Below are 24,150 nucleotides of genomic sequence, written 5' to 3'. Positions count from 1 at the left end.
TCCCGCATTCTATTCTTCCATTTGTTTACACCAAGAAAGAAAAGACATCAGTTTACTTTAGTTTTTCAAAGTCTATTTCCCAGAAATCCAAGAGAAAGCCATGGAAAGTGAGATGACTACAGTGCAGACAATGTTTTTTTTTTTTTTTTTTTTTTTAATTAATGAACTGTGGTTTTTGATGTACTTATGTATGAAAGCTGTTGTAGAAGTTTCTCACCCACAAAAGGTTTATGTAAACCAATTAGTACATTTAGTACTTCAAGTGGGCTAGGGATTTTTTTTCTCTTTTATTAATTTTGTGTGTGTGTGTATTTTATATTATTAAAGATACCAAGAAATCATATACTTGATTTTAATCCTTTACCCAAGGAGGCAAAACAATGTTCATCATTATCATCAAATTCCTGACATGTACCCTCAAGGGGTGTACAGAATATGATAGTACTACATGAAAAATTTACATCATTACTAATTTCCTATCTACAATTTTCCTCCAAATCAATCTGTTACCTGTCAAGACTCCAACATTATCAGATCTTATATTTCCATCTTCTACGGCACTTTTTATGTATCAATCCACCTATATCTTGGTCTTCCTTTGGGTCTCTTTTTCCTGCCAACCTGTCAGAGAATACTTGATTTGCTAATCTTTCCTCTCCCATTCTGTTTAAAACAAATGTTTCAAACAGAATGTTTCTTTTTGAAACATTCTGTTTTGAAACAGGCTGACAAAGTTTAAAGGTAAAACAAAGTTTACTAGTTAGGAAAAGCAAAATGAATCCAAGATTGTTTGCTGTAGACTTAAATAGAAGGGAGGCCCACTCATCAAGCAACATGTCTATCATAATGAGCCTTGAAGTTATTTACACCACCTGCAGTCACAACACACTCAGGCAATGCATTCCACTCACTAACAACTCTCATGTAAGAAATCTACTCCTCACTCCCTTCTTCACTGCATCTCTGTACAGCTTCCACTGATGGCCTCTCATTCTTCCTATCTTAGCATCCACTCTTTTTATAATTTTTCTATATTAATCTGATAGAATCCTTTAACTAACTTGAAGGTTTCTATCATATCTCCTCTTTTCCTCCTAACCACCAACCTCTGTAAATCCACATTCTCTCAAACTCTCTTCATGACCAACACTCCCGAGTCCTGATATCACTTTGGTTATTCGTCTTTGGACCCTCTCTAGTGTTTCCACATCACAATGAAAACTAGTCAGTGTACTTTTAATCATAGCAGCAATATGATGTGCCCTCGGAACTTCAGTCCACTGTCCGCCATCATTCCAAGATTCCAAATCTCATCCACTTCATGAAGTACAGCTCCATCCATACAGTATGTAGCCTTTTATCTCTGTATCCCAAAGTGTAACACCTTGCATTTATTAACATTAAAACTTCAACCCCCACTCATTTGTCCAAGCTAAAAGTCTATTCAAATCTTCCTGTGGAGAATTAACATCAGCACTACCCTTGATAATTCTCACTTTGCATCATTGGCAAACATTTGAAGATCCCCAGTCAGTCCACGTGAAATATAATTAATAAACAAGTTAAACGGTAGGGGGCCCAAAAACAGAACCCTGAGACATGGCTCCATCATACACAACTTGTTGGTATCGTTCACAGAACCATCTCTGATCCATCTAACCAATATACTATCTATTTTTATCCTGTACACTAACTTATCATGTGATAATCTATGAAATACTTTTGCAAAGTTCAAGAATATCACTGTATATAATTTTTCTTAATCCAACACATTCATCTACCTTATCATAAAAGATAAGCAGATTGCTAAAATGTCGGAAAAATTTCTAACCAATTTTTCCGACACTTTGATCACAACTGCAGATATACAGACCGGTCTATAATGGGAAACTTCTGTTCCCGAACCATGCTTGTGGGGAGATATTATTTTGTCTTCTTTCTACAATTTAGGAATTTTCCCCACTGCAAGACTTTCATTAAATAACCAGAACAAGGGCATGGCTAACTCTTTTGCATATTCTTTAAAAATACATGGTGATATATATCATCCATTCCCACGGCCTTATTAATATCTAATCTGAGCAACACTTGATACACCTCCAGTTCTTTCACCTAATTCTTGCCTCCCTTCTACATGTTACATCATAATTCACACCACTATGTTATACACTGATGAAGTGTTCGTTAAATAATTCCCTTATCCACCGGCATCAACCTGCCATAATTATTTTTTCTCTTGTTTGCCACATAGCAGAAAAATTCCATTTATCTACTTTATTCAACTTTTTCATTTTTAACCATGCTTGTCACTTTTCTGGCCTGCACTTTGTATTCTTCATGCATCTGTTCACTACAAACTGTCTTGTACTTCCTCCATAACAACTTCTTTTGTAACACTGTCTGCTTGATTTCACCATTCATTCAACTCACTCCTACTCAGTATATTTCAGTTTAAATTATCTAATTGAGTGACCAAATACAGTTTAACAATGAACCTCATGATCACTTTCACCAACAGGTGACAGTGTTGATACCTCATTCACAACCACATCCTATGAAGATATCACCAAATCTAACACCGATAAACTTCGTGTTGCTTTCATCACATCATGTGCTGCTTTAAATAGTTATATTGCAGAAACTCAACAAATTCACTCTCCTTGTTACTATACACTATCTCTGCTTTCCAAATCCACAAAACCTCCCATTAGGATGATCTTCCATTTACTTGTCCAACTAATTTGTCTAAATATTTCACAATCAATATTCTCCACATTTCCTCGCCTATAACAGCATCTTATTAGATATACTATTCTATTGATCTCAACACCTCTGCTACCATTAACAATACTCCCCCACCTCTCTTGATCTTCCTATCTTTTTGGAAAATTCTATATCCTACCATTTCAAGTCCTGACAGTATATCATTCTCAGTCAACCAAGTTTCACTTATGCCAATTATCTTTGGACATACTGATTCAATCAGTGCTACAAACTCAGTCCTTTTATTTCTTATACTCCGTGCATTACCATACAAGCATAACAATTCTCCATCCCATCAACACAGTCACTCTTTACTTTTATATGTTACTTTTTTTTTAATCCAGTTTAAAATAAATTTAAATCCAGCTTTAAAAACCACGTAGAACTTTGCAAACAAGAAAGCATTTCTATATATATTACTGAGAAGAAAATCTGGACTTAGTAACTTGATTCACATCTCCTTAGTTCTAATACAAATCTGAGATCACTGGTAGGTTTTCAAAAATGTAAAATTAGAGAATTCCATTGAGAATTTGAATATTTAATAATCCATCATTTATATATTTCTATAAAGGCTCTTGTAATCTCTGTATGTTTCTAAGGAGCCTGATATTGGTTTATATGTACAGGGTTATCATACTTCGGTACATAGTACAGGTAACCCTTCACCCTAAATTTAAATAAAGCAGCAATCTGAACCATAAAGAAAAATAAACAGAAAATTAGAACTGCTGTTGCTGCTATTATAATTTTTAATAAAAATTAATTAATTTGTATTAAAATATTAATTTTTATTAATTCCAATAATTAAAAGGTTTATTTTTTGTTCACTTTTGGAATGTAATCAATGTCCTTAGATATATCAATAATTTAACTACAGTATGTCACTTTCTAACCATCAGAATTATTCTATAATACTTCTTTTTACTTGCCACATAAAGAACTCTTGGGATTACCTTTGGCTTTTATAGATAATTTATACACAGATTTTGGCTTCCATAACTATACTGGCTACGCTTCTGGTATGGGCATTATATTGCTCATATGTTTTGATAATTTTTTTTTTCTCTGAAATTTCTTTAAAGGAATGCAGAGGCTTTGCAGAACCAACCAGGGCTTCTGACCTAATGTCCAATCCTCACCTTCTCATGGTGCACCCTGTTGGGTATCTACCTGGATACTGAACGAATGAGGATGGGCTGGCAATTTGGGATTCAGCCGACCAAATTGTATTCATATTGGTTAAACCAAAATAAAAAATGATCATACAACATGACAAAATTTCATGCCGACTGGGGCGTCGCCCGGTTAAACAAGGCCCCCGTTGTTTTTGCCAGGGAACCAGGGCGAACAGCGAAAAGTCAGCTACTGGAACAAATCTAAAAACACACCCCGACTCAACACCACCAGAGTTAAAGATCGGTACTATCAACATAAGAAGCCTGAGCAAAGAAATGGAGCTAGCTGAGGAATTAGATAAGTACCAGATCGACATAATAGGGGTGACCGAAACAAAAAAGACAAAAACTGGTGAGATATTTCTGAGCAATAAATACAAAATGTTATATTCAGGCAATGACAATCAAGGAAAAGAAGGAGTAGCCATAGTATTCAACACAAAATACGAGGCTAATCATCTTGAATGGCAGGCAGTCTCAAGTGGAGTAATGTGGGCAAATATGAGAATAGGGAACTGAACAATGAGACTTATTTGTGCCTGTGGTCCCACAGAAGGTTCTACTAAGGTAGAAGTGGAGGAATTTTTTGATGCTTTAGAAAAAGCAACTGACACAATGAAAAAGGAAAAGTTGGTCCTTTTTGGGGGTCTGAATAGCAGAGTAGGAAATGATTGTCAGACATACAAAAATGTTTTGGGAAAATTTGGAGAAAAGAGCAAAGCTAATAATAATGGCAAATACCTGTTGGATTTCAGCTCAGGACATGGACTGGTTATTACTAACACCATGTTCCAACATAAAAATGTGCACAAATTCACATGGAGAGAAGAGGCAAGGAATAAGAAAAGTCTCATTGACTATGTTATTGTTGATAGTGATGGTTTCTCCCTGGTGCATGACACCAGAGTGTACAGAGGATTTGAAATTGGAAGTGATCACTATTTAGTCTTGAGCAGGATAAAATTGAATTTCATATTGAAAAGAATAACATGTAAGAAAGTTTTAAAGTGAATAAAAGTTGAGCAGCTCTCAGATGTGAACTGTAGACTAAAATATACAAAGATTATTGAAGAAAAAATGAAAGAGTTTGAGAAGAGGAACCAAACCCTGGAGATTCAGTGGCAAGCCTTGAAGAAAACCCAGATTGATTCAGCCAGAGAGGCATGTGGTGAGGTTGTCTGCAAGGATAGAAAAATCAGATCTCCATGGTGGACACAGGAAGTAAAGAGGCAGTGAAGGAAAACAAGAAATCATATCGATAGTTCCTGGCAAATAAGTCAGCTTTTGCTCTTAGAGAATACAGAGACAAATGTAAGAAAGCGAAACACTGTGTAAAACTAGCTAAACAAAAGTCATGGGAGGACTTTGGCAAGAACATAGAAAATAAATATCAAGAAGGTGGTAAGATATTCTGGAGGTTGTTGAAGAAACTTAGAAATGGAGTCAAGAATGCTGTAAAAGGAGTTAGAGATGATAAAAGTGACATGAAAACAGGAGAAAAAGATATCCTTGAAGTATGGAGTAATTACTTCGAAAAATTGCTAAATGAAACAAGCAGTGATAGCACAGTAGTAAAAAAACACTCAACAGGCATACCGTCAGGAATACATATCCATACTTGAAGTAGAAAAAGCCATCAAAGGCTTGAAATGTGGAAAGACAGCAGGAGTAGATGATATTTGACCAGAAATGCTGAAATATGGTGGTATAAAAGTCTTACACTGGCTGCACTGCATAGTTCAGAAGGCCTGGACAGAGGGACGAATTCCCAATGATTGGAGTAGAGCTCTCATAGTACCCATATATAAAAAGGGAAATAAAACTGAATGTGAGAAGACAGAGGTATTTCCCTACTGAATGTTCCTTGCAAGATCTATGCAAGTATACTTGAGAAACAGTTGAGAAGAATTGTGGAAGAAAAGCTTGGTGAAGAACAAGCTGGATTCAGGCCATATAGAGACGATCAGATCTTCGCTTTACGACAAATAGTCGAGAAAGCATGGGAATATAACAAAGATCCGTATTTAAGTTTTGTCAATCTGGAAAAGGCATATGACAAGGTGCCAAGGGAGAAGCTATTCAATACGCTACAGTTATATGGTGTCAATGGGGCATTATATCAAGCAATACTTAGTCTGTATTTGAGTTGTAAGTCGGCAGTTAGAACTGAAGGATGTACAGGAAGATGGTTTAATGTTTAATTTATCCCCTCTGTTATTCATTATCTATATGGATCACATTATGAAGGAAAGTGGTATTAAACATGATATCAGAATTGGAGATGTTAATGTCAGCTCTTTGCTTTATGCGGACGATGTTATACTTCTGAATAAATCCGCTACAAGTTTGCAAGATTCCCTGACTAAATTGAATAACTGTTGAAATAGATATGGTATGAAGGTCAGCATTAAAAAGACAAAGACAATGAAAATAGGTAGAATTGTTGAAAATGTCAACTGTGTTGTTAACAGGGAACCTGTGGAACAAGTAAAACATTTCAGCTACTTAGGCACCATTTTTAGTGAAGATGGTAAATTAAATATGGAAATAGACAACAGAATCAACAAAGCTGGTATGGTAGGAAGTCAACTGAGTAAATTCATATGGAATAAGAGAGAAATTAATCAGAACACTAAATTAGCTGTATACAAGGCAGTGTTCAAACCCGTTTTAACTTATGGATCTGAGAGCTGGGTCAGAAGTAAAACACTTGACCAAAGACTAGAGGCCGCAGTTATGAGAGTCCTGAGAAAGATTATAGACGTGAACAGATGGCATTAATGGCAATATCATATTAAAAACGTGGATATTAGAAAGAACTTGACATTGTCAACATCCAGGAATGTGTTAGCAGAGCTAATCTCAGGTGGTATGGTCACTTAAACAGAATGGGCGAGGAACGATTAGCAAAACAAGTGTTCTCTGCCAGGTTGGCAGGAAAACGTCCCAGAGGAAGACCAAGATATAGGTGGATTGATACGGTACAATGTGCCTTAGACAATAGAAATATAAGATCTGATAATGATAATATTGGAGTCTTGACAAGTAATTGACTGATTTGGAGGAAAATTGTTGATAGGAAGTTAGTAATTATGTAAATTTTTCATGTAGTACTATCATATCCTGCACACCCCTTGAGGGTCCATGTCAGGAATTTGATGATGACTTTTCTTTCTTGCATAATGATTTTGTTAAGCTTTTAATTCCACTTGATTTATCCTTCTGACTTTAGGTATGCATTAGTTACTTCAAATACTCATTTACAATTTCCCATGCACTATGAACACCCATCTCTGCAGTTTCTTATGCAGTGGCACTGAACAGTCAGTCTCCACTTTGTTGTAATTACCAGCTCTGTAATTCCACATATACCACTTCTTAACTGAAAATTCCAAATGTTTAGCCACCACCTCCCTGATCAAGACTGCACAATCACTCTCGCTAATTGGCGAGTGTGGTTGGTCATACAATTACTGGATCCACTAAACCTTTGCATTCCATTGGTTTGTAGCAACAGCCAAATATATATTTTGTTCTCTTGTCCTATATCTCACAGTTGCCTCAAATGTGCACTGCCTTCACTGATCTCCTGCTGAACTACTGTTTTTGGCTGCAGTTCATCCGCAGCAATTCTCCTGCATTCTGTCCTCCCAGAAAATACTGTACTCCTTGGATTCTATGTTACTGACTATATTTTATTCTATCAGCCATGTCTCATTAATGCAATGGAATATGCAGTGACTTTTGGCCAAAAAGAACTAACTGATGACATAAACTTCTTATCCTTGTTCTGAATTCTCCTGGCATTAGTGCGCATAAAGTGCAATGGGTCCCAGGTCCACTACTATTCTTATATTTGTATTAACTATCCCATTCTGAGGTATTACCCACAGAACTGTATTCAGAACTTTTTTGTTGGTTCTCATCATTAATCAAAGAAAACTGCATTAATCTGCATGCATTGAAGAAAATACACCATAGTGCATTATTTCTTGCATTCAAATTGAAATCACATTGAAATGAATTTTAAGTGATCCATTCTTTCTGCCAGCATTTAGGTACTCTTTGTTATCATGAAAATGAAATACTTACTGTTTAATTTTTGAGTTGGTCAAGCTAGCTGCTGTTATTTAGTAATAATTCTGTTATCCTGAATTCAATTGCATAATTGCTTTTTTTTCTTTCTTGTTATTTTTTATTTTAGCACATTGGCTTAGCATAGAAGGTGTACAACCTACAATACCTGAGAATCCTCCACCAGGTGAGATAATGTTTATTTATGAGTAGAATAAATTAAAAAAAAAAATTGCTTTGCTGATAATCTGGAGCTTAATAACTAACTGCTTATACTTGCAAATTAAAAGGATCTAAGATTCCCTTTCACTGACCAATGACTTAAAAAGAATCACATTCTTGGCATGATGTTTTATTCTGTTGGCCTCTGTTTTTACACCAGAACATCTTGTTTCACAGTATGCAATGAACCTTCCAACAGTGCTTGGAGGCAAATGTGCCCAACCACATATCACCTCCTGATTGGCTGTCTGGAAGTCCCAATCTGAATCCACTGGACTTCAAATTGTGGTTGGAGCTTGACAGAGTAGCCTGCAAGAAATGACACCCCAGAATCACCACCCTGAAGGTGGATTTGGAGTGAGCAGCAGCAGCATTTCTATAGGATGGGTGTGCTGCCATCGATATGTAGCCTCACAGACTTCGGGCATGTGTGAAGGCAAAAGGGGATATTTTGAGCATTGAGTGCTGCTATATGCATGTTATACATGTGGTTTGTATGTGCTGAAAGCTGTAAAGGTATGCTGGTAGATTTACTGGTTTATGCATTTATGATTTATGGTTTATTAGATTAAAGGTTTATGCACTGTTCAAGTTGAGACAGTATTTATGGTGGAGTAGAATCCAGAAGAATGAGTGTGACTAGTGGAGTGCTTCAGGGCATCAATCTTATAGAACTTAAAGGGTTCTATAAGATTGATACAAAAGAAATTTTTCAACACATAATGAGTAGGGGGGGGGAGAATTAGGGTAACCTCTGGTAGTTATGTATTGGCATTGAGAATAGATTTTTTTTTTCTTGGAGAGCAGTGAATGACTGGAATGGATTGAGTTTAGAGAAGAGGTATGATAGATATTGTGTAAATTATTGGTTAGTGATGGTCTTCCATGATGAGTCTTCTGACTTAATGGAGGTACCTGTAATAATAATGATGATGATACCTAGTTAATGCAGAGGTTGTAGTCTTTTCTACTAAGGAGAATGAAGTGAAATCATAATACAGTTATGCAACATTTAAGCTTGCTTGTCATTGCACTAATCTAAGACAACTCCATCAAGTCAGTCTGTTTCATCCTTCACATCAGGACTTCATTTTGCCTTCGATCATCAGATGCACTTACTTTGCTAACATTGATGTTGATGTTTGCTATTGTTAATGTTGTTCTTAGTTACTTCTATTTGTTTTTAATAATTATATATCTTTCTTTTAAGGTTACATGGTGATCAGCATTCATATTTATGAATTTAGGGACACAAAACACGCATGTTGAAATGATTATTTTACTAATTATTAATAAAATAACACTTGACGTTTCGACCCCTGTATTGAGGTCATCATCAGAAGGATACATGTGTATAGGGAACCAAGCTGCATGCTATTGCACTGTATACCGGTAAATTAAATCTACGCTGTTAATTAATCTTTTTCTTAGCCTAATCTCTAGTGATAATTAAATAAAATAAAATAAAAATTGAAAAAATAAATATAAATAAAATCTTCTTCTTCTGCAGCTTCTCCCACTTAAGTGGGGTCACTGCTTGTAATGAGTCTCCTCCACACCTTCCTGTCTTGGGCTGTCACCACATCCAAGTTCTTCATCTTCAAGTCCTCTTCTACCAGCTCCCTCCATCTCTTCTTTGGCCGCCCACGCTTCCGCCTTCCTTGCACATCCATCTGCATGACCCTTCTTCCCACATATTCGTCCTCCCTCCTCATCACATGACCAAACCATCTCAACCTTGCCTCCTGTATTTTCGCTCCTAAGTTTGTAACTTTCACTGTTCCCCTGACATAGTCATTTCTCAGGCGATCCTTTCTGGTCACACCGCACATCCACCTAAGCATTCTCATCTCTGCTCCTTCCATCCTGCTGATGTTATTTTTCCTCAGGGCCACAGTTTCTGTGGCATATGTCATAGCTGGCCTCACTACTGTCCTATAAATTTTGCCTTTCAGATTGATCGGCACCCTCTTATCGCATAACACTCCAGCCATCTCCCTCCAGTTCCTCCAACCCGCTTGTATCCTGCATCCCACTTCCTTCTCAGCTCCTCCATCTTCTTCCACTGTTGAACCTAAGTATCTAAAGTCTCTCACCTTCCTAATGACATTTCCTTCCAGCTCCAGATCTGTCTCCTGGTCGCCGCCACCCACTGCAACACACATACTCTGTCTTACTTCTGCTCAGTCTCATACCTCTCTCTTCCAGTACTTTTCTCCATCTTTCCAGTTTAGGTCCCGCTTCTTCTCTTGAATCTACACACAGCAAGATGTCATCTGCATACAACATTGTCAAAGGCACATCTTCTCTCACCTCCTCTGTTACCACCTCCATCACAATATTAAACAGAAACAGACAATGCTGACCCTTGATGCAAGCCAACTGTTACTTGAAAACTTTCTGTCTGTCCCAGACAGGACCGAACACTTGTCTTCACTTTTCTGTACATCTCCCGCACCAACCTGACATATTTCTCTGGAACCTTCTTCTCCCTCAGACACCTCCAGACTTCTTGCCTTGGCACTCTATCTTATGCTTTCTCCAGATCAATAAATACCAGATGTAGCTCCCTTTGTTTCTCTCGATATTTTTCCATCATCTGTCGTAACCCAAAGATAGCATCTGTTGTTGATCTACCAGGCATGAAGCCAAATTGTTCCTTTGCAATCTCCACCTCCTTCCTCAATCTACCATCAAGAACCCTTTCTAGGATCTTCATTGTGTGGGACATCAACTTTATTCCTCTGTAATTTTTACAGTCTTGTGCATCCCCTTTACCCTTGGAGATGGGAACAAGAGTACTCTCCCTCCATTCCTCGGGTATATTTTCCTAATGGCAAACTTTCATGAACAGGTCCCACAGCAGGTCAATTCCCTCTTCCCCCAGTGCCTTCCATGCCTCCACTGGAATTCTGTCGGGGCCAACCGATTTTCCATTCCTCATCCTCTTCATGACCTCCGTCACTTCCATTCTACTGATGTTCTGCACCATCCCCTCAGAAGGCTGCCCATCTCCTCTGTGAGTCCTTGCATTTTCCTCATTCAAAAGTCCCTCAAAGTATATTTTCCATCTGTTTCTTATGTCCACATCCCTCCATAATAAATAAATATAAATAAAATAAATAATAAATATATTTAAAAAAATTAATAATTATTAAATAAAAAACTACAATAAACTCTGCTAAAATCCTCATGTACTAAGATTCTTCTGGATTTCTACAGTTCAGATTGTTATACTATGATTTTCTTCAGGAATTGTATAGTTCACGTTGCTATTGAATGTTAAGGGGAAAAAAAAACACTTCACCAAGTCTTCTTGTAGTGGGATTTTTCTTCGGCTTGTTCTGGTTGCTATAAAGGTTGCAAATGGGCCCTCCATATTCTTGGAATGGTTAGACCATCATTTTTGTTCAGATTTGGGTTATGTTTGAGCATTTCACATGCTTCTTTAAATTTCCTCTCAAACCAGGTTTTGGGTGTGGTGTAGGGACTTGGTATTTTTCCAATCAATTCTGTGGTATGTTTGGAGTGCGTGATCGGAAAGGCTTTTTCCAAAATGGAGGTATCCTGTTTCTCCCTATATATGGTAGGTTACATGTACATTGTATTTTGTATACCCCTGGGTGGGCTAGGTGTGGAAGAGGATCTTTAGAAGAACTGAGTAGGTGTCTTAATTTTGTAGGGGGTTTAAAGGTGGTTTTGAGGTTGTATTTGTGTAGTGTTCTGTCTATTTTTTTGGAAATGCCTCTAACATAAGGTATGGCATTCTTGAAATCTTTTTTGTTTTTATTAGTATCTCTGTGGAGGATCTTGTGAATAGTTTTTTTACTGTATCCATTTTTCATAAATGGTTGATTATCTTGTATTCCCGGTTTAGAGCTAGTTCATTTGAACAAATAGTTTGAGCTCTGTGTTTAAGGGTGCTTATGACACCTAGTTTTTGTGTTGGATGGTGATAAGAACTTTTGTGTATGTACTGGCCTGTGTGTGTAGGTTTGTGGTAGATAAACCATAAACCTCCTTAAGAATACCTCTGTTCTTAGATTGCTTTTTTGGACCCCTCTCTGACTTCCTTCATTTGCCTTCTCATAGAAGGCAAATGGAGGAAGTATTTCTAGTGCTTCATTTACACTGCTCCACTGAACTAGCCTCCTCCACCACCACCATTCCTCTGAACATGTAAAAATGGGAGCATCTGCTAGTTCATGGTCTTCAGACTTATTGAACCATTAATTATATATTTAGACTTCTAGTCCTGATTAGAACTTGTTATATGTGCAATGGAGTGTAAACAGCACAGTAGTTTAATGTTCTCAGTACTTTGTCTCAGTACAGTATAAATTGTAACATACATGCACACAAGCAGCTTGCGGAAAAGTGGAACTTAGCCTAGATCCTACCTAGGAAGAGCACTCTAGAAAAACTATTAATTAATAGTTACCTCTGTATTATTTATTGATATATTCATAGCCATGGAATCGCTGTGGATGAGCACTCCAGTTCATGCATTAGTTGTTACTTCTCTTAAAATGAGAACTTTTATGAAATATTTTTTCAATTGTAGTTTAATAATTTTTTCATTGACATCAGTCCCACTCATGAATGTGTGGGCTGATGTAAACCTTATCATCAAAATTCTAATATGCACCCTCAAGAGGTTTACTAGATACTTTGATAGTACTACATGATAAAGTATGCATTATTATTAACCTCAATTAATAATCTTCCTCCAAAGTAATCTGCTATTTATCACAATTCAATACTGCCAGATCTTATATTTCAGTTTTCTAAAGTATTTCTAATTCGATCAGTCCATTTTGATTTTAATCTTCTTCTAGATATTTTTACTGCCATCCTGCATCAAACAGTTGTTTTGCCCTTTCGTCTTCCATTCTTTTTAAATGACCATACTATCTTAGATTACCTCTGTTCACACAATCCTGGATGCTAACAATGTGAAGTTCATTCCTAATATCTTTATTTTTAATATGATTCTGTCATTAATATACCATCTGTTTACTCTTCTAATTTTTTCAGATATCTCTTATCCGTGGTCTCTAGTCTTTGGTCAACTGTTTTATTTCTAACCCAGCTCTCAGAGGCATGAGTTAAAATTGGTTTGACCACTGTCTTGTCTTGTATACAGCTAGTTTAGTGTTTTGACTAATATTTTTCTTATTCCATATAAATATATCCAGTTGACTCCAAACCAAACCAGCTTTTATTCTGTTGCCTATTTCTTATTTAATTTGCTAAAATATTAAAACATTGCTACATACTAAATAGATGAAATAGTTTACTTATTTTATATAGATGAAAGACCGACTGTTCATTTCTATGAACAGTCGGTCTTTCAACATTTGACAATTTTATAATGAAGGTTCTCCAGTATCATTGTCAAATGTTGAAAGACACGACTGTTCATAGAAATATAAATATTCCATTATGAAATTATAGCCAACCTTGACAGATTCTTATATGCAGGTGATTAGGTACTCCTAGTTAATAATGAAGTTGAATTGCAATATTCTGTACATCATTTAAATTTTATAGAAAAAAATTTAATATGGAAAGGAACCAGTTTGAAGTAAAATATATATTGGATTTACAATTCACTTATAATAAAATTTAATGGAATGAATACAACACAAAGAGAAATAATTAAATATCAGTTTAATCGTTCCAGTATTTCATCTGTCACAGAGACATCTTCAGGAATACAATATTAAAATTGTAATAACATGCACAAAAATACACAAACTGCAAGTGGAAGAAATTAAACTATTGAAAGTTTAAAGTCCTATGAAAGGTGCCCTCTATGGGTGCTGTTGATTACCCTTAGGTGTTGGGCAGGAAGCCTCTAAGAATTAGTTTCCTAAATCTTGGGAACACAGCCATATTTATTAAGATTAGGCTGGATTTTTAAATCTGCTACTGATTCTAAAAAGACTTTTAAGTTTGTATTTATTGTTATGAAGTATACACATGACTGTCTATAGTTATAATGGTGGATGTTAGCAGATTTCCCAGTTTGATCATAACATGATAAGTTGCAAGAATAAGAAATGTTGTAAATACCTGGAACAAAGAGGAGAGGAAGTGAATCTTTAGGAGAGAGCAGAGCACAGAAGCCAGATGAGGCTTGAAAGCAGTGCAGAGATTATATTTCTTTAAAGTTCTGGTGGCTGTTTTTTTCTGAAGTGCCCTGGATGTGAATGTATAGACAAAAAGGGAAGGGGACGACCTGGGATGTAGGGGAAACAGTTGGATTTGAAAAGGGTTCTGGAATGAGTAAGGAGAAACAGGAATGGCTTGAGGTAAGTATGGAGAAGTTACATCTTTTAAGTGGTATCAGTGAAACTTGTATAGATCCAGGAATGAGCTGTTATGTATGATATAAATGCTAGAAGTATCAGACAAGGCAAATGAAATGGTTGCATTGATTGAGTTTGTTCACCCAAAAATTGTTGGCATAATTAAGACATGGTTGGATGAGGATATCCTGATAGGAATAGAGATGGAAGAATATGATGTATTTTGTGAAGATAGAAAGGATAAAAAGGGAGTTGGTGTGCAATTGATGATAGAAAAAGAGTTAAGTCCATACAAGGTAGAGATGCAAGAGGGAAATAGTAGTAGTTGTTTTGAGGCAGTATGGTGTGAGATAGAGGTGAATAGAATGAAATACGTCAGATATTGTTACACCTGATAATGTGGATAATGAGGAAAAGAGACTGACTGTAAATGAGGAAGAGGTATATAGGGAATTATAATATTATAATAATGAGGAAATAAAGAATACCACTACTATCAACCCATTTTTGTATCCTGTATCTCACCAATCTCTCTAATACCTTACCTACACTCAGGATATACAAATTGGCCTATAGTTTGTTGCCTTAGACTTATCACTACCTTTGTGAAGTGGAACAATTTTGCCTTCCTTCCATTCCTTTGGGAATTGTGCTGTTCCAAGACTTATTAAACAGGTAGGCCAATGCTGATGCTAACCCCTTAAGACCTGTGATGATATGTTATCAAGTTCTGTTGCCTTATTGACATCTAGCTTACTTTACTCCTCATATACCACTTATTCACTGACCATTAAGTCTTCTCTCATTTTGTTCTACACTTGAGCTTCTGATTTCACATTAAGGATGAAACATTCTGATGAACTTCTCCCAGAATACCTTGACTATGTTCTCTGCAGCAGTTACCAATCTCCCATTTTCATCCAATAACATCATCTTACCATAATCATTCTTCTTTCTACTTTGCTGTATATTGAAAAACCTCTCAAAGGTTTTTCTTTGCCTGATTTGCTAATTTCTGCTTATACTGCACTTTTGTTGTCTTTACCTACTGAGTCACTCTACTGGTCTGCTCTTTTTACATTTCATGCAATTGATTATTACTATTATTCATCTTATGCAGCCTCCAAAGTGCCTAATTCTTCCAGATTTAATGCTTAATCCTCTCATTCATCCATTTTACTCCTACCTCATTCTGCTTTTTGACCTTTGGAATACATTCACACAGTGGTGGTGTTATATATTTCTTTGTTAGTTCTCAAGCAGCATTTATTTCCTTACCACTCAATTGACTCTTCATTCCATACTATAGCTCCATGCTGTCTCCTAAGCTTGTCATGCTCATCAGCCTTGTGCTTCCACATATATCCTTTCCTCATAGAAGTCTTCATGATCACTATCACCAACTGGAGGTTGGTGAGTAACCTCACTCACAATTATGTCCTCTGATGAAATGATCAGATTTAAAGCTCTCGATCCTCACATAGCCTCCTTTACATACTGCCTGAGATAGTTGTCTCTTAAGAACTCTATAAATTCATTTTCCTTATTTTCAAATGCTATCTTTTCATTCCAATCTATATTTCCATAATAATCACCCTTCCCTTGTTCACTACCCCAAGTTGTTTCATTTCTTTATCATCTCCTTCTGCATTCCCTGGCCTATAGCAACATCCAACTAAATATCTCTTCTTAACAACCTCCACCTCATGCCACAATGCCTCAAAACCATTGCCACTTTTTCTTTCTTTCACATCTACCTTATGTGGATATAATTCTCCTTCTATCATCAGCCCCCCCCCCCCCCCCCTTCACCTCTGTTCTTGTCCTTTCTATCCTCACAAAAAAAAAAAAAAAAAACTACCCTTCCATTTCTATTCCCATTAGGATAACATCTTCATTCAACCATGATTCACTTATTCCGATTTTTTTATTTTTTAGGTGAATATAAACTCAATCAGTTAAACAATTTCATTTCTTTTATTTCTAATAATCTTGACATTTTAAATAAACACATCAGTTCACTTTTATATCTATAACCAGCAGTCCTACCCAAGCCACTTGTTGTGATTTCCCCATCACACCTGCCCTTGCCCATTCACCTTTATCATTACTTACCCCATATATCTGCTCAGTCTCAACTACTCTACTCACATCCCATCCTATTCCATTCCTATACTGATTATCCCCATATATACGTTCACTACTACCTTCACTCTCATCCCTGGGCTTCCTCTTACATTCCCATTCTCTCTCTTCATCTCTCACCCTACTACTAATTCCATTATCAAGTACTTCACTCTCTCTCTCTTCCTTACCACTGTCCTGATCTTTCACTTCACTTCTCACTTTTGATCTCTTGCTTGCATCACACTGCACTTCCATCTAGCAACAGTTTCTTTGGTTTCCCCAAGCCATTCAAATGCAATCCATCAGTTCTGTATAATTTCATTCTTCCCTCAGATACATCCCATACATCCACAAACTGCACTTCCTTCTCCTCGCACAGCTCTACCAGTATATATACCATTCACGATTTTGTTCAACTCATTGTCATACCTCACCAATGCGCTGACAACCTTTCCCACTATACTGTTTGTTATCTTTCACTCTTCTCAATAACCACCTGATATCCACTCTTATATTCTCCTTATGTCCATTTAGCCCCCCTTCCCCCAACTGGCCATGACATCAGTAGACGTCCAGCTAAATCTGGATACGATTCTGTAACACCTGTTGAATAACATGGATAAGAAGTGCAATTTGGTCTCACCGTTTCATCCACCTCGCCAGTAGGGAGGTTTTAAATCATTTGTTTCCATGATCACCACAAATTCTATTGCTTATTTCTTCCTCGTATTCACATATAATTATTAATAGATCTAATTAAATGAGATTTATTTAATTAAAGAAGGATTATTAATTTCACATACCAATGAGTTTTTTTGCAGGTAAAGATGGCATAGTACTTAATATAAGTCTTGATCAGAGATGAGAAATATATTTATTGAGCATGAAGGACCAGTAACTGAACATAGAAATGCTTATCAGATAGCTGAAAAACATGAATAAAACCATTAACAAACAAATGAATTATGGAAATTATGAATTTAAAAGAAAACTGAAAATAAACAATAAAAGGACCCCCCCCCCCCCAAAAAAAAAAAAAAATCCTCTTATATACATGGCAAGCCAACAACAAGATAGTGTGCTGGCCATTTCATTTAAAATTCATCAGATATGGTTTTTCTCTGTTCTACAACATGGAGAATGTACTACATGTTGATGTCTTTATTTGTAATGCCTCATTCCAGGACAATATATTTACAATTTTCCTACACCTTTAGAACTTTCGGAATTGTAAGAAAGATGTTTATTGAATTGCCAAGTGACCAAGTATAGGACATCATCTTCTACATCCCTAAATTGTGATCTTCAAAATCACTCTGATACCAAATGAACAAGGATGAGCTAGCAATTTAGAACTTAGCAGACCAAAGTCCTAAATTATCAGCCAAAAGGCAGAAAATAGGACACACATGATGGTGGTGTCACGTGATCAAATTTCATGAGTTGGGAACACTGACTGGTTAAAGAATGTATTGCTTTTCTCATTAACCAGGACCAACTAAAAAATTGAACAACTTCAAACTCATTAGAAATAAAGATAGACATTATTAACACATGTTAATAATGTCTATCTTTATTTCTATCTTTATTACATGTAAATAATAAAATTTTATAAATTTTATTATTTAGAAGGTCTGAATAATAAATTTCTTCTTCATTTATCATATAAAGCTCCTTAGTAACTTCTATTATATACCTTCCTTTCCATCAACTATATTTCATAGCTCGCATACCTTTATATGCACCCTCTGTCCAAAAAGAAACCTAACTTTTCGAAAATAGAAGAACCTAGTTGCGCCACTTGTTGTATCTTTTTGTTGTCGAAAGCAGCGACCTTCATTAGTGTTGTGTCAACTGTTTATGTCATGTATTTGTAATATATTTTTAAAAAAATGGTTTAACATATGTAAACAAATTAGAATTTATTTGCAACTTATATTTTGCTTCCTGTAACATGAGTATCGTTTAGGGAGAAAGAGCAAAAGAATTGGTTACAACATTCAAAATATCAATACATGGATGATTCGACAGCGAGTCATACTTTTACATGTCTCAGCTGCAGCTGAGCGAGCAGGAGACACACTATTAAAGTTCCAAGGAACCAGGTCAGGTATAGTTTCGTAATTTAAAAAAAAAATGAATGATAAAAATAATAATAAAACTGTTCATAATAAAAATTATGAACAGTTTATGGCTACTATTATTATTGTTATTATTACTTCATGGAGTCTGGAGACTCAAACTAACTATTATACGCACACAAACCTATCATACCTCTCCTTAAACTGGTTCAGTGTCAGTGAACTCAGAACTAATTATTAAGCCTGGACCCTCTGACTCTAGAAATCTTATGAATCTTGGTGTTCTTCAATTCTGATCCTAGCAGAATGGCTAATCTGTCTGAAAACAAACACACACAAGTTGTAAATAAATTCTAATTTCCTTTACATGTGTTAAACTTTTTTTTAAAAATGTATTATATCTATCACATGTTTCTATAAAACATCTAATACCACATACACCTTTAGCCTGTCCTCATAGAAAGTATTCCACAGACCTATCACCATATTAGTCACTTACCTCTGAATCCTCTCCACCAGGTCCTCATCCTTCTGTGCTCAGCATTCTGAGCACAGAAGTCTTGGTTATATCAAACCTTATAAAAAGAGAGATAGTAACTTTCTTATATTTACTTTTTAGTGTGTTCTTCAACATCTAGATGATTCTATGAACTATTTTACCCACCTTTTCCATATGTTGTGTGAACTTTATTGCCACCATCACCCCAAATCTATGGCCCCATCAGTTTCTTGCACTCCATTTCCAGTATTGTACTGATAATCATTATCTTTTACTCACACTGTCATTCTATTTAGCATCCTCCAGTTTAGCACAATCACTGAAATTCATTTCTAGTTTTTGTAAAAACTAGAAATGAACCAGTAGAAATTCCTCCTCAAATCATTCCCTATATCATTAATGTACAAATTAAACAGCAGTGGCACAACTACATAGCCCTGTGGCATACAGCTTGTAACTTGTCTTCTTTGATTCTACTCCATATGTTTTTGGATTAGAGGGTGGCTAGTGGATAGATATCAAAGAGTGATTTATGGAGGAGCTGAGTCTAGGAGAAGGCAAGTGACTAGTAGTGTACCTGAGAGCTCAGTTCTTGGTCCTCTATTGTTTAATTTGTACATTAATGATATTGGAAATAATTTGATAGAAAATATCTACTTCTTTGCTGATGATGCAAAATTAGGAAGAGCGATAGTCAATTTAGATGATGTATATATCTTGCAGGATGACTTAAATAGGCTGATAGTATTGGCTAAGTGTAAGGTGATGCACTTCGGGTGGATGAGATCACTTGCTGTTTATTATATTAATGGAACTTAACTGCAAGAAGTTGATGAGGCAAGGGACTTAGGAGTTATTGTGGACAGAGAACTTAAGTTTAGAGGGCAAGGTTTCCAAAACATCACATCAAATTACATGGCTGTTGAGGAACACACTGACAAGCAGGGATAGGAAGTTATTGTTCCACTTTATAAAGCATTAATAAGACTGCATTTGAACTATTGGCACAGATCTGGTCACCTGGATTTCTTGGTGACAAAGAAATGGTGGAGAGAATTCAGAGGCAAGTTACAAAGATTGTTGCAGGTTGTGGGATGTTTCCTCTGAGGATAGATTTGAAAGTCTGTGGGCTCCAAAAACTAGCTGATAGATGTAGGAGAGAAGATATGATAAAAGCATATAAATTATTAAAGGAGTTTTATAGGATTGATACTGATGACTTTAAGACCAGTGAAGGAAGGGAGTGAACGAGGGGCCATCTCTGGAGATTGTGTAAGAGTGCAGTTAACAAGGGTGTTAGGACTAGATTTTTTCTTGGACAGTTGTGAATCGATGGAATGCATTGCCAGAGGTGGTTGTGAATGCTTCGTCTGTGAATGAATTTAAGGAGCAGTATGACAGGTATTGTATGAATAATGGTTAGTGTGTCAATGTAGGGTCTCCCACAATGAGTCTTTTGACTCCATGGAGACACCATTATAATAATAATAATATACAGCTAATGATTTTGGCTACTGCATTCTGTGAGTAGCACTATTTGAATATAAAGAAACAAACTCAACAGATTAAAAAAAAGGGGGGGGTGAGTAGCACTGAGGATGATCACTTCCCTGTTCTTTCTTGTCTTCTCTCTTAATTTAACTAATAGTAGAAATACAAATAATCAGATGTCAAATTCTTCAAAATAGCTGAGCTAATTAAGGTTGTTAAAATCCAGCAAAACCCTGAGCATACAGCATACAGTTTCCATGAGTCACAGGCTACTCTTCAACAAAACAAAAATCCTCCATAGGAACTTCATTAAATCTGACTGTCTCTTTAAGGCCAGTCTGGTTGGCCGAGTGGGTAGCATATCTGCTCTCCAGCCAAAAGGCTGTGGATTCGAATCCCGCCATGGGCACGGATGTTTGTGATTGTCTGTGGAAATACTGGTGGTAGTGGTGGGCAGTAGATGGCGTTGGTGTAGTTGCAGTTAGTTATAGTTGGTGGATTCAGTGGTGAAGACTGAGAGTTGTGGAATGGGTGTCCTCCCTCAATGAGTCTTTGGACTCCCTTAAGGTGTCACATAATAATAATTTTGAAGCCCTTAGAAACAGTCTCAATTGGAATGATCTGAAGATGTGAAACTTTGGAAAGTTATCCTCCTAAATTGCTTTTGTAAATATCCATTACCTATAATATGGTGAGGGTGGAAACAGCAAATGAGTTTTAAGATTTGGTTCAATAAACTTTGTGCCTAACATTGAGGACTTCCTTCTTGATGAGTCTTTGATTCCATGGAGATCTAATAATAAAAATAATGATAATTGCATTAGTTGAGATAATTAGCTTTTTATTTCATTAAACATGATATCCGAATTGGAGATATTAATGTCAGCTCTTTGCTTTATCTTTGGACGATGTTATACTTCTAAATAAATCTGCTACAAGTTTGTAAGATTCCCTGACTAAATTGTATAACTGTTGTAATAGATATGGTATGAAGGTCAGCATTAAAAACACAAAGACAATGAAAAGAGGTAGAATTGTTGAAAATGTCAACTGCGTTGTGAACGGGGAACCTGTGGAACAAATAAAACATTTAGGCTTACTTAGGCACGATTTTTAGTGAGGATGGTAAATTAAATGTGGAAATAGACAACAGAATCAACAAAGCTGGTATGGTAGGCAGTCAATTGAATAAATTCATATGGAATAAGAGAGAAATTAGTCGGAACACTAAATTAGTTGTATACAAGACAGTGTTCAAACCAGTTTTAACTTATGGATCTGAGAGCTGGGTCAGAAGTAAAACACTTAACCAAAGACTAGAGACAGGAGATATGCGAGTCCTGAGATAGATTAGAGGCTTGAACAAATGGCATCAATGGCAATATCATATTAAAAACGAGGATATTAGGAAAGAACTTGACATTGTCAGCATCCAGGAATGCGTTAGTGGAGCTAATCTCAGGTGGTATGGTCACTTAAGCAGAATGGGCGAGGAAAGATTAGCAGAACAAGTCTTCTCTGCCAGGTTGGCAGGAAAAAGAGACCCAGAGGAAGACCAAGATATTGGTGGATTGATCAGGTACAAAGTGCTTTAGACGATAGAAATATAAGATGTGATAATGTTGGAGTCTTGACAAGTAGCAGATTGATTTGGAGGAAAATTGTAGATAGGAGTTAGTAATGACGTAAATTTTTCATGCAGTACTATCATATCCTGTACACCCCTTGAGGGTACATGTCAGGAATTTGATGACGATGATGATGATTTCATTTGCTTTAAATATAATATATCTTGTTATAACACTGCTGATATGCTAGTATATTTAGTACAACATATCAGGCACAATATATAGCTTAATTCAATTATGTTAACTTATAGTGTGTAAATTAGACATGCTGTAGTTTTATGCCATGTATAGAGTGATGCCAGGGAAATCTGATGTCTTTCTTTTTTGTTTTTGCAATAGGTGTAAAATTAGGATGGTATGTTTCCACTGATATTTTGTCAGTATTACAATAGTCATTTTATCTGATTCTTAATTCATGTTGGATGTAATGTGTTAATGTGTTATTTCTCTTCTGTTATATTCATGTGATATCTGTAGCAGTACTTTATTTTTTACTTGGGTAATTCATGTCTTGGCTCATAGTGGTGCTATGTTTGATAGGATGGCTTCTCCAAGATAGGATGTAGGGTGCATCCTAGGTTAGGAAATGGCTAACATTAAACCTGTAATGTAGTGATGTTTTAACTAGCTCATGATCAAAAAATTTTAATTGTCTTGCATTAACTTGAGAGAAAAAGGAGCACAGAGATAGAGTAAGCACCTGATATTATCTATTTATTTAGCAAAAATAATGATGATTAAAAGAAAATTATTAAAATAAAAGAAAGATAAAAAATAATGATGTGTCAACAACATTTTTAAAATTTTGAATCCAGATGTTATGAAATAGATTTGCCACCCCTTATCTTCCTTTTGGAGCCTGAAATGGTCTGTGGCATCTGTACTTTTTTATTTTTTTTCATACTTTTTTTTTATGATGCCTATCTGGATTTTAATTTTAGGTTATCTTTTCTGTTGAAGGTTTCTAGATTCATATAATAAACTGAGTACAAAGATGTCACTGAATGAAATTCATCAAAATAAGCTTGAATCACAAAACAAAACTAGATATGTTATCACAGATGTGGACAGTTTCACGTGATATTTGGGTTATACTTTCAGAATATTGAAAAAGTCTGAAAGTCAATTATACTGGGAAGGAGATCATTATAACATGGAAGTATAGTTCCGTATGGATCTGCAATGTGCCTCCATATATGTCTTACTTGTCTATTTTGAAATTATTTGTGTATTGTCTGGTTTTGTGACATGAACTGCACATAACACAGTGTCATCATATTAGCTTCAAATTAAATTATGCTGCCTTCTTATAACCCAGCATTTTTCTAATAATAACATTCTGGATTAAATGAATGAATAAGAAAATGCAATCAGAAGGCTTTCTAATGATCTTCATGCATTTTATTATTTTAATTAACAAAACTATTACTTTAGTATATTACATGAGTTCTCTTAATATCTGTCTATTCTGTGTATACCATAGCATCTAAAGAACAGCAAAGACTTGAAAGTATTGATCCAGCTGTAAAACTGGCCAAGTCCGGAGGCTCGTCACCAACTAACAAGATACCACCTGTCAATACACAGAGCAAAAGAAAACATGTTGAAATTGTACGGGTGAAACAGCTAGCTACTCATGAGCTTTCTGTTGTAAGTGGTTTGATATTTCTGTGGAAAACATTTTTATTATTATTATTTTTTATGAAGAATAAAATCTTAGCTTATGACTAACTAGATTGATAATCTCTTGATTTCAAATTCAAAGTTAGTATC

The 24,150-nt window shown here is 35.8% G+C and overlaps 1 protein-coding gene across 1 annotated transcript in view; it reads left to right on the top strand.

The window, feature by feature from the left end:
- LOC150093426 (transcription initiation factor TFIID subunit 6-like) overlaps positions 1–24,150 on the top strand; it is a 162,756-nt gene that overhangs the window by 23,722 nt on the left and 114,884 nt on the right. Inside the window, exons 4-5 of the mRNA XM_090413591.1 lie at positions 8,146–8,202; positions 23,861–24,027. Of these exons, the coding sequence (XP_090269717.1) occupies positions 8,146–8,202; positions 23,861–24,027 (224 nt within the window). The remainder of the gene's footprint in view (positions 1–8,145; positions 8,203–23,860; positions 24,028–24,150) is intronic.

This window comes from Typopeltis vanoorti, chromosome 24, assembly GCF_054136105.1.
Source record: "Typopeltis vanoorti isolate ZY-2024b chromosome 24, IOZ_Tvanoo_1.0, whole genome shotgun sequence".
Lineage (NCBI taxonomy): Eukaryota > Metazoa > Arthropoda > Arachnida > Uropygi > Thelyphonidae > Typopeltis > Typopeltis vanoorti.
Note: the sequence above shows the minus strand (reverse complement) of the source record. Positions and strands in the feature narration are given on the sequence as shown.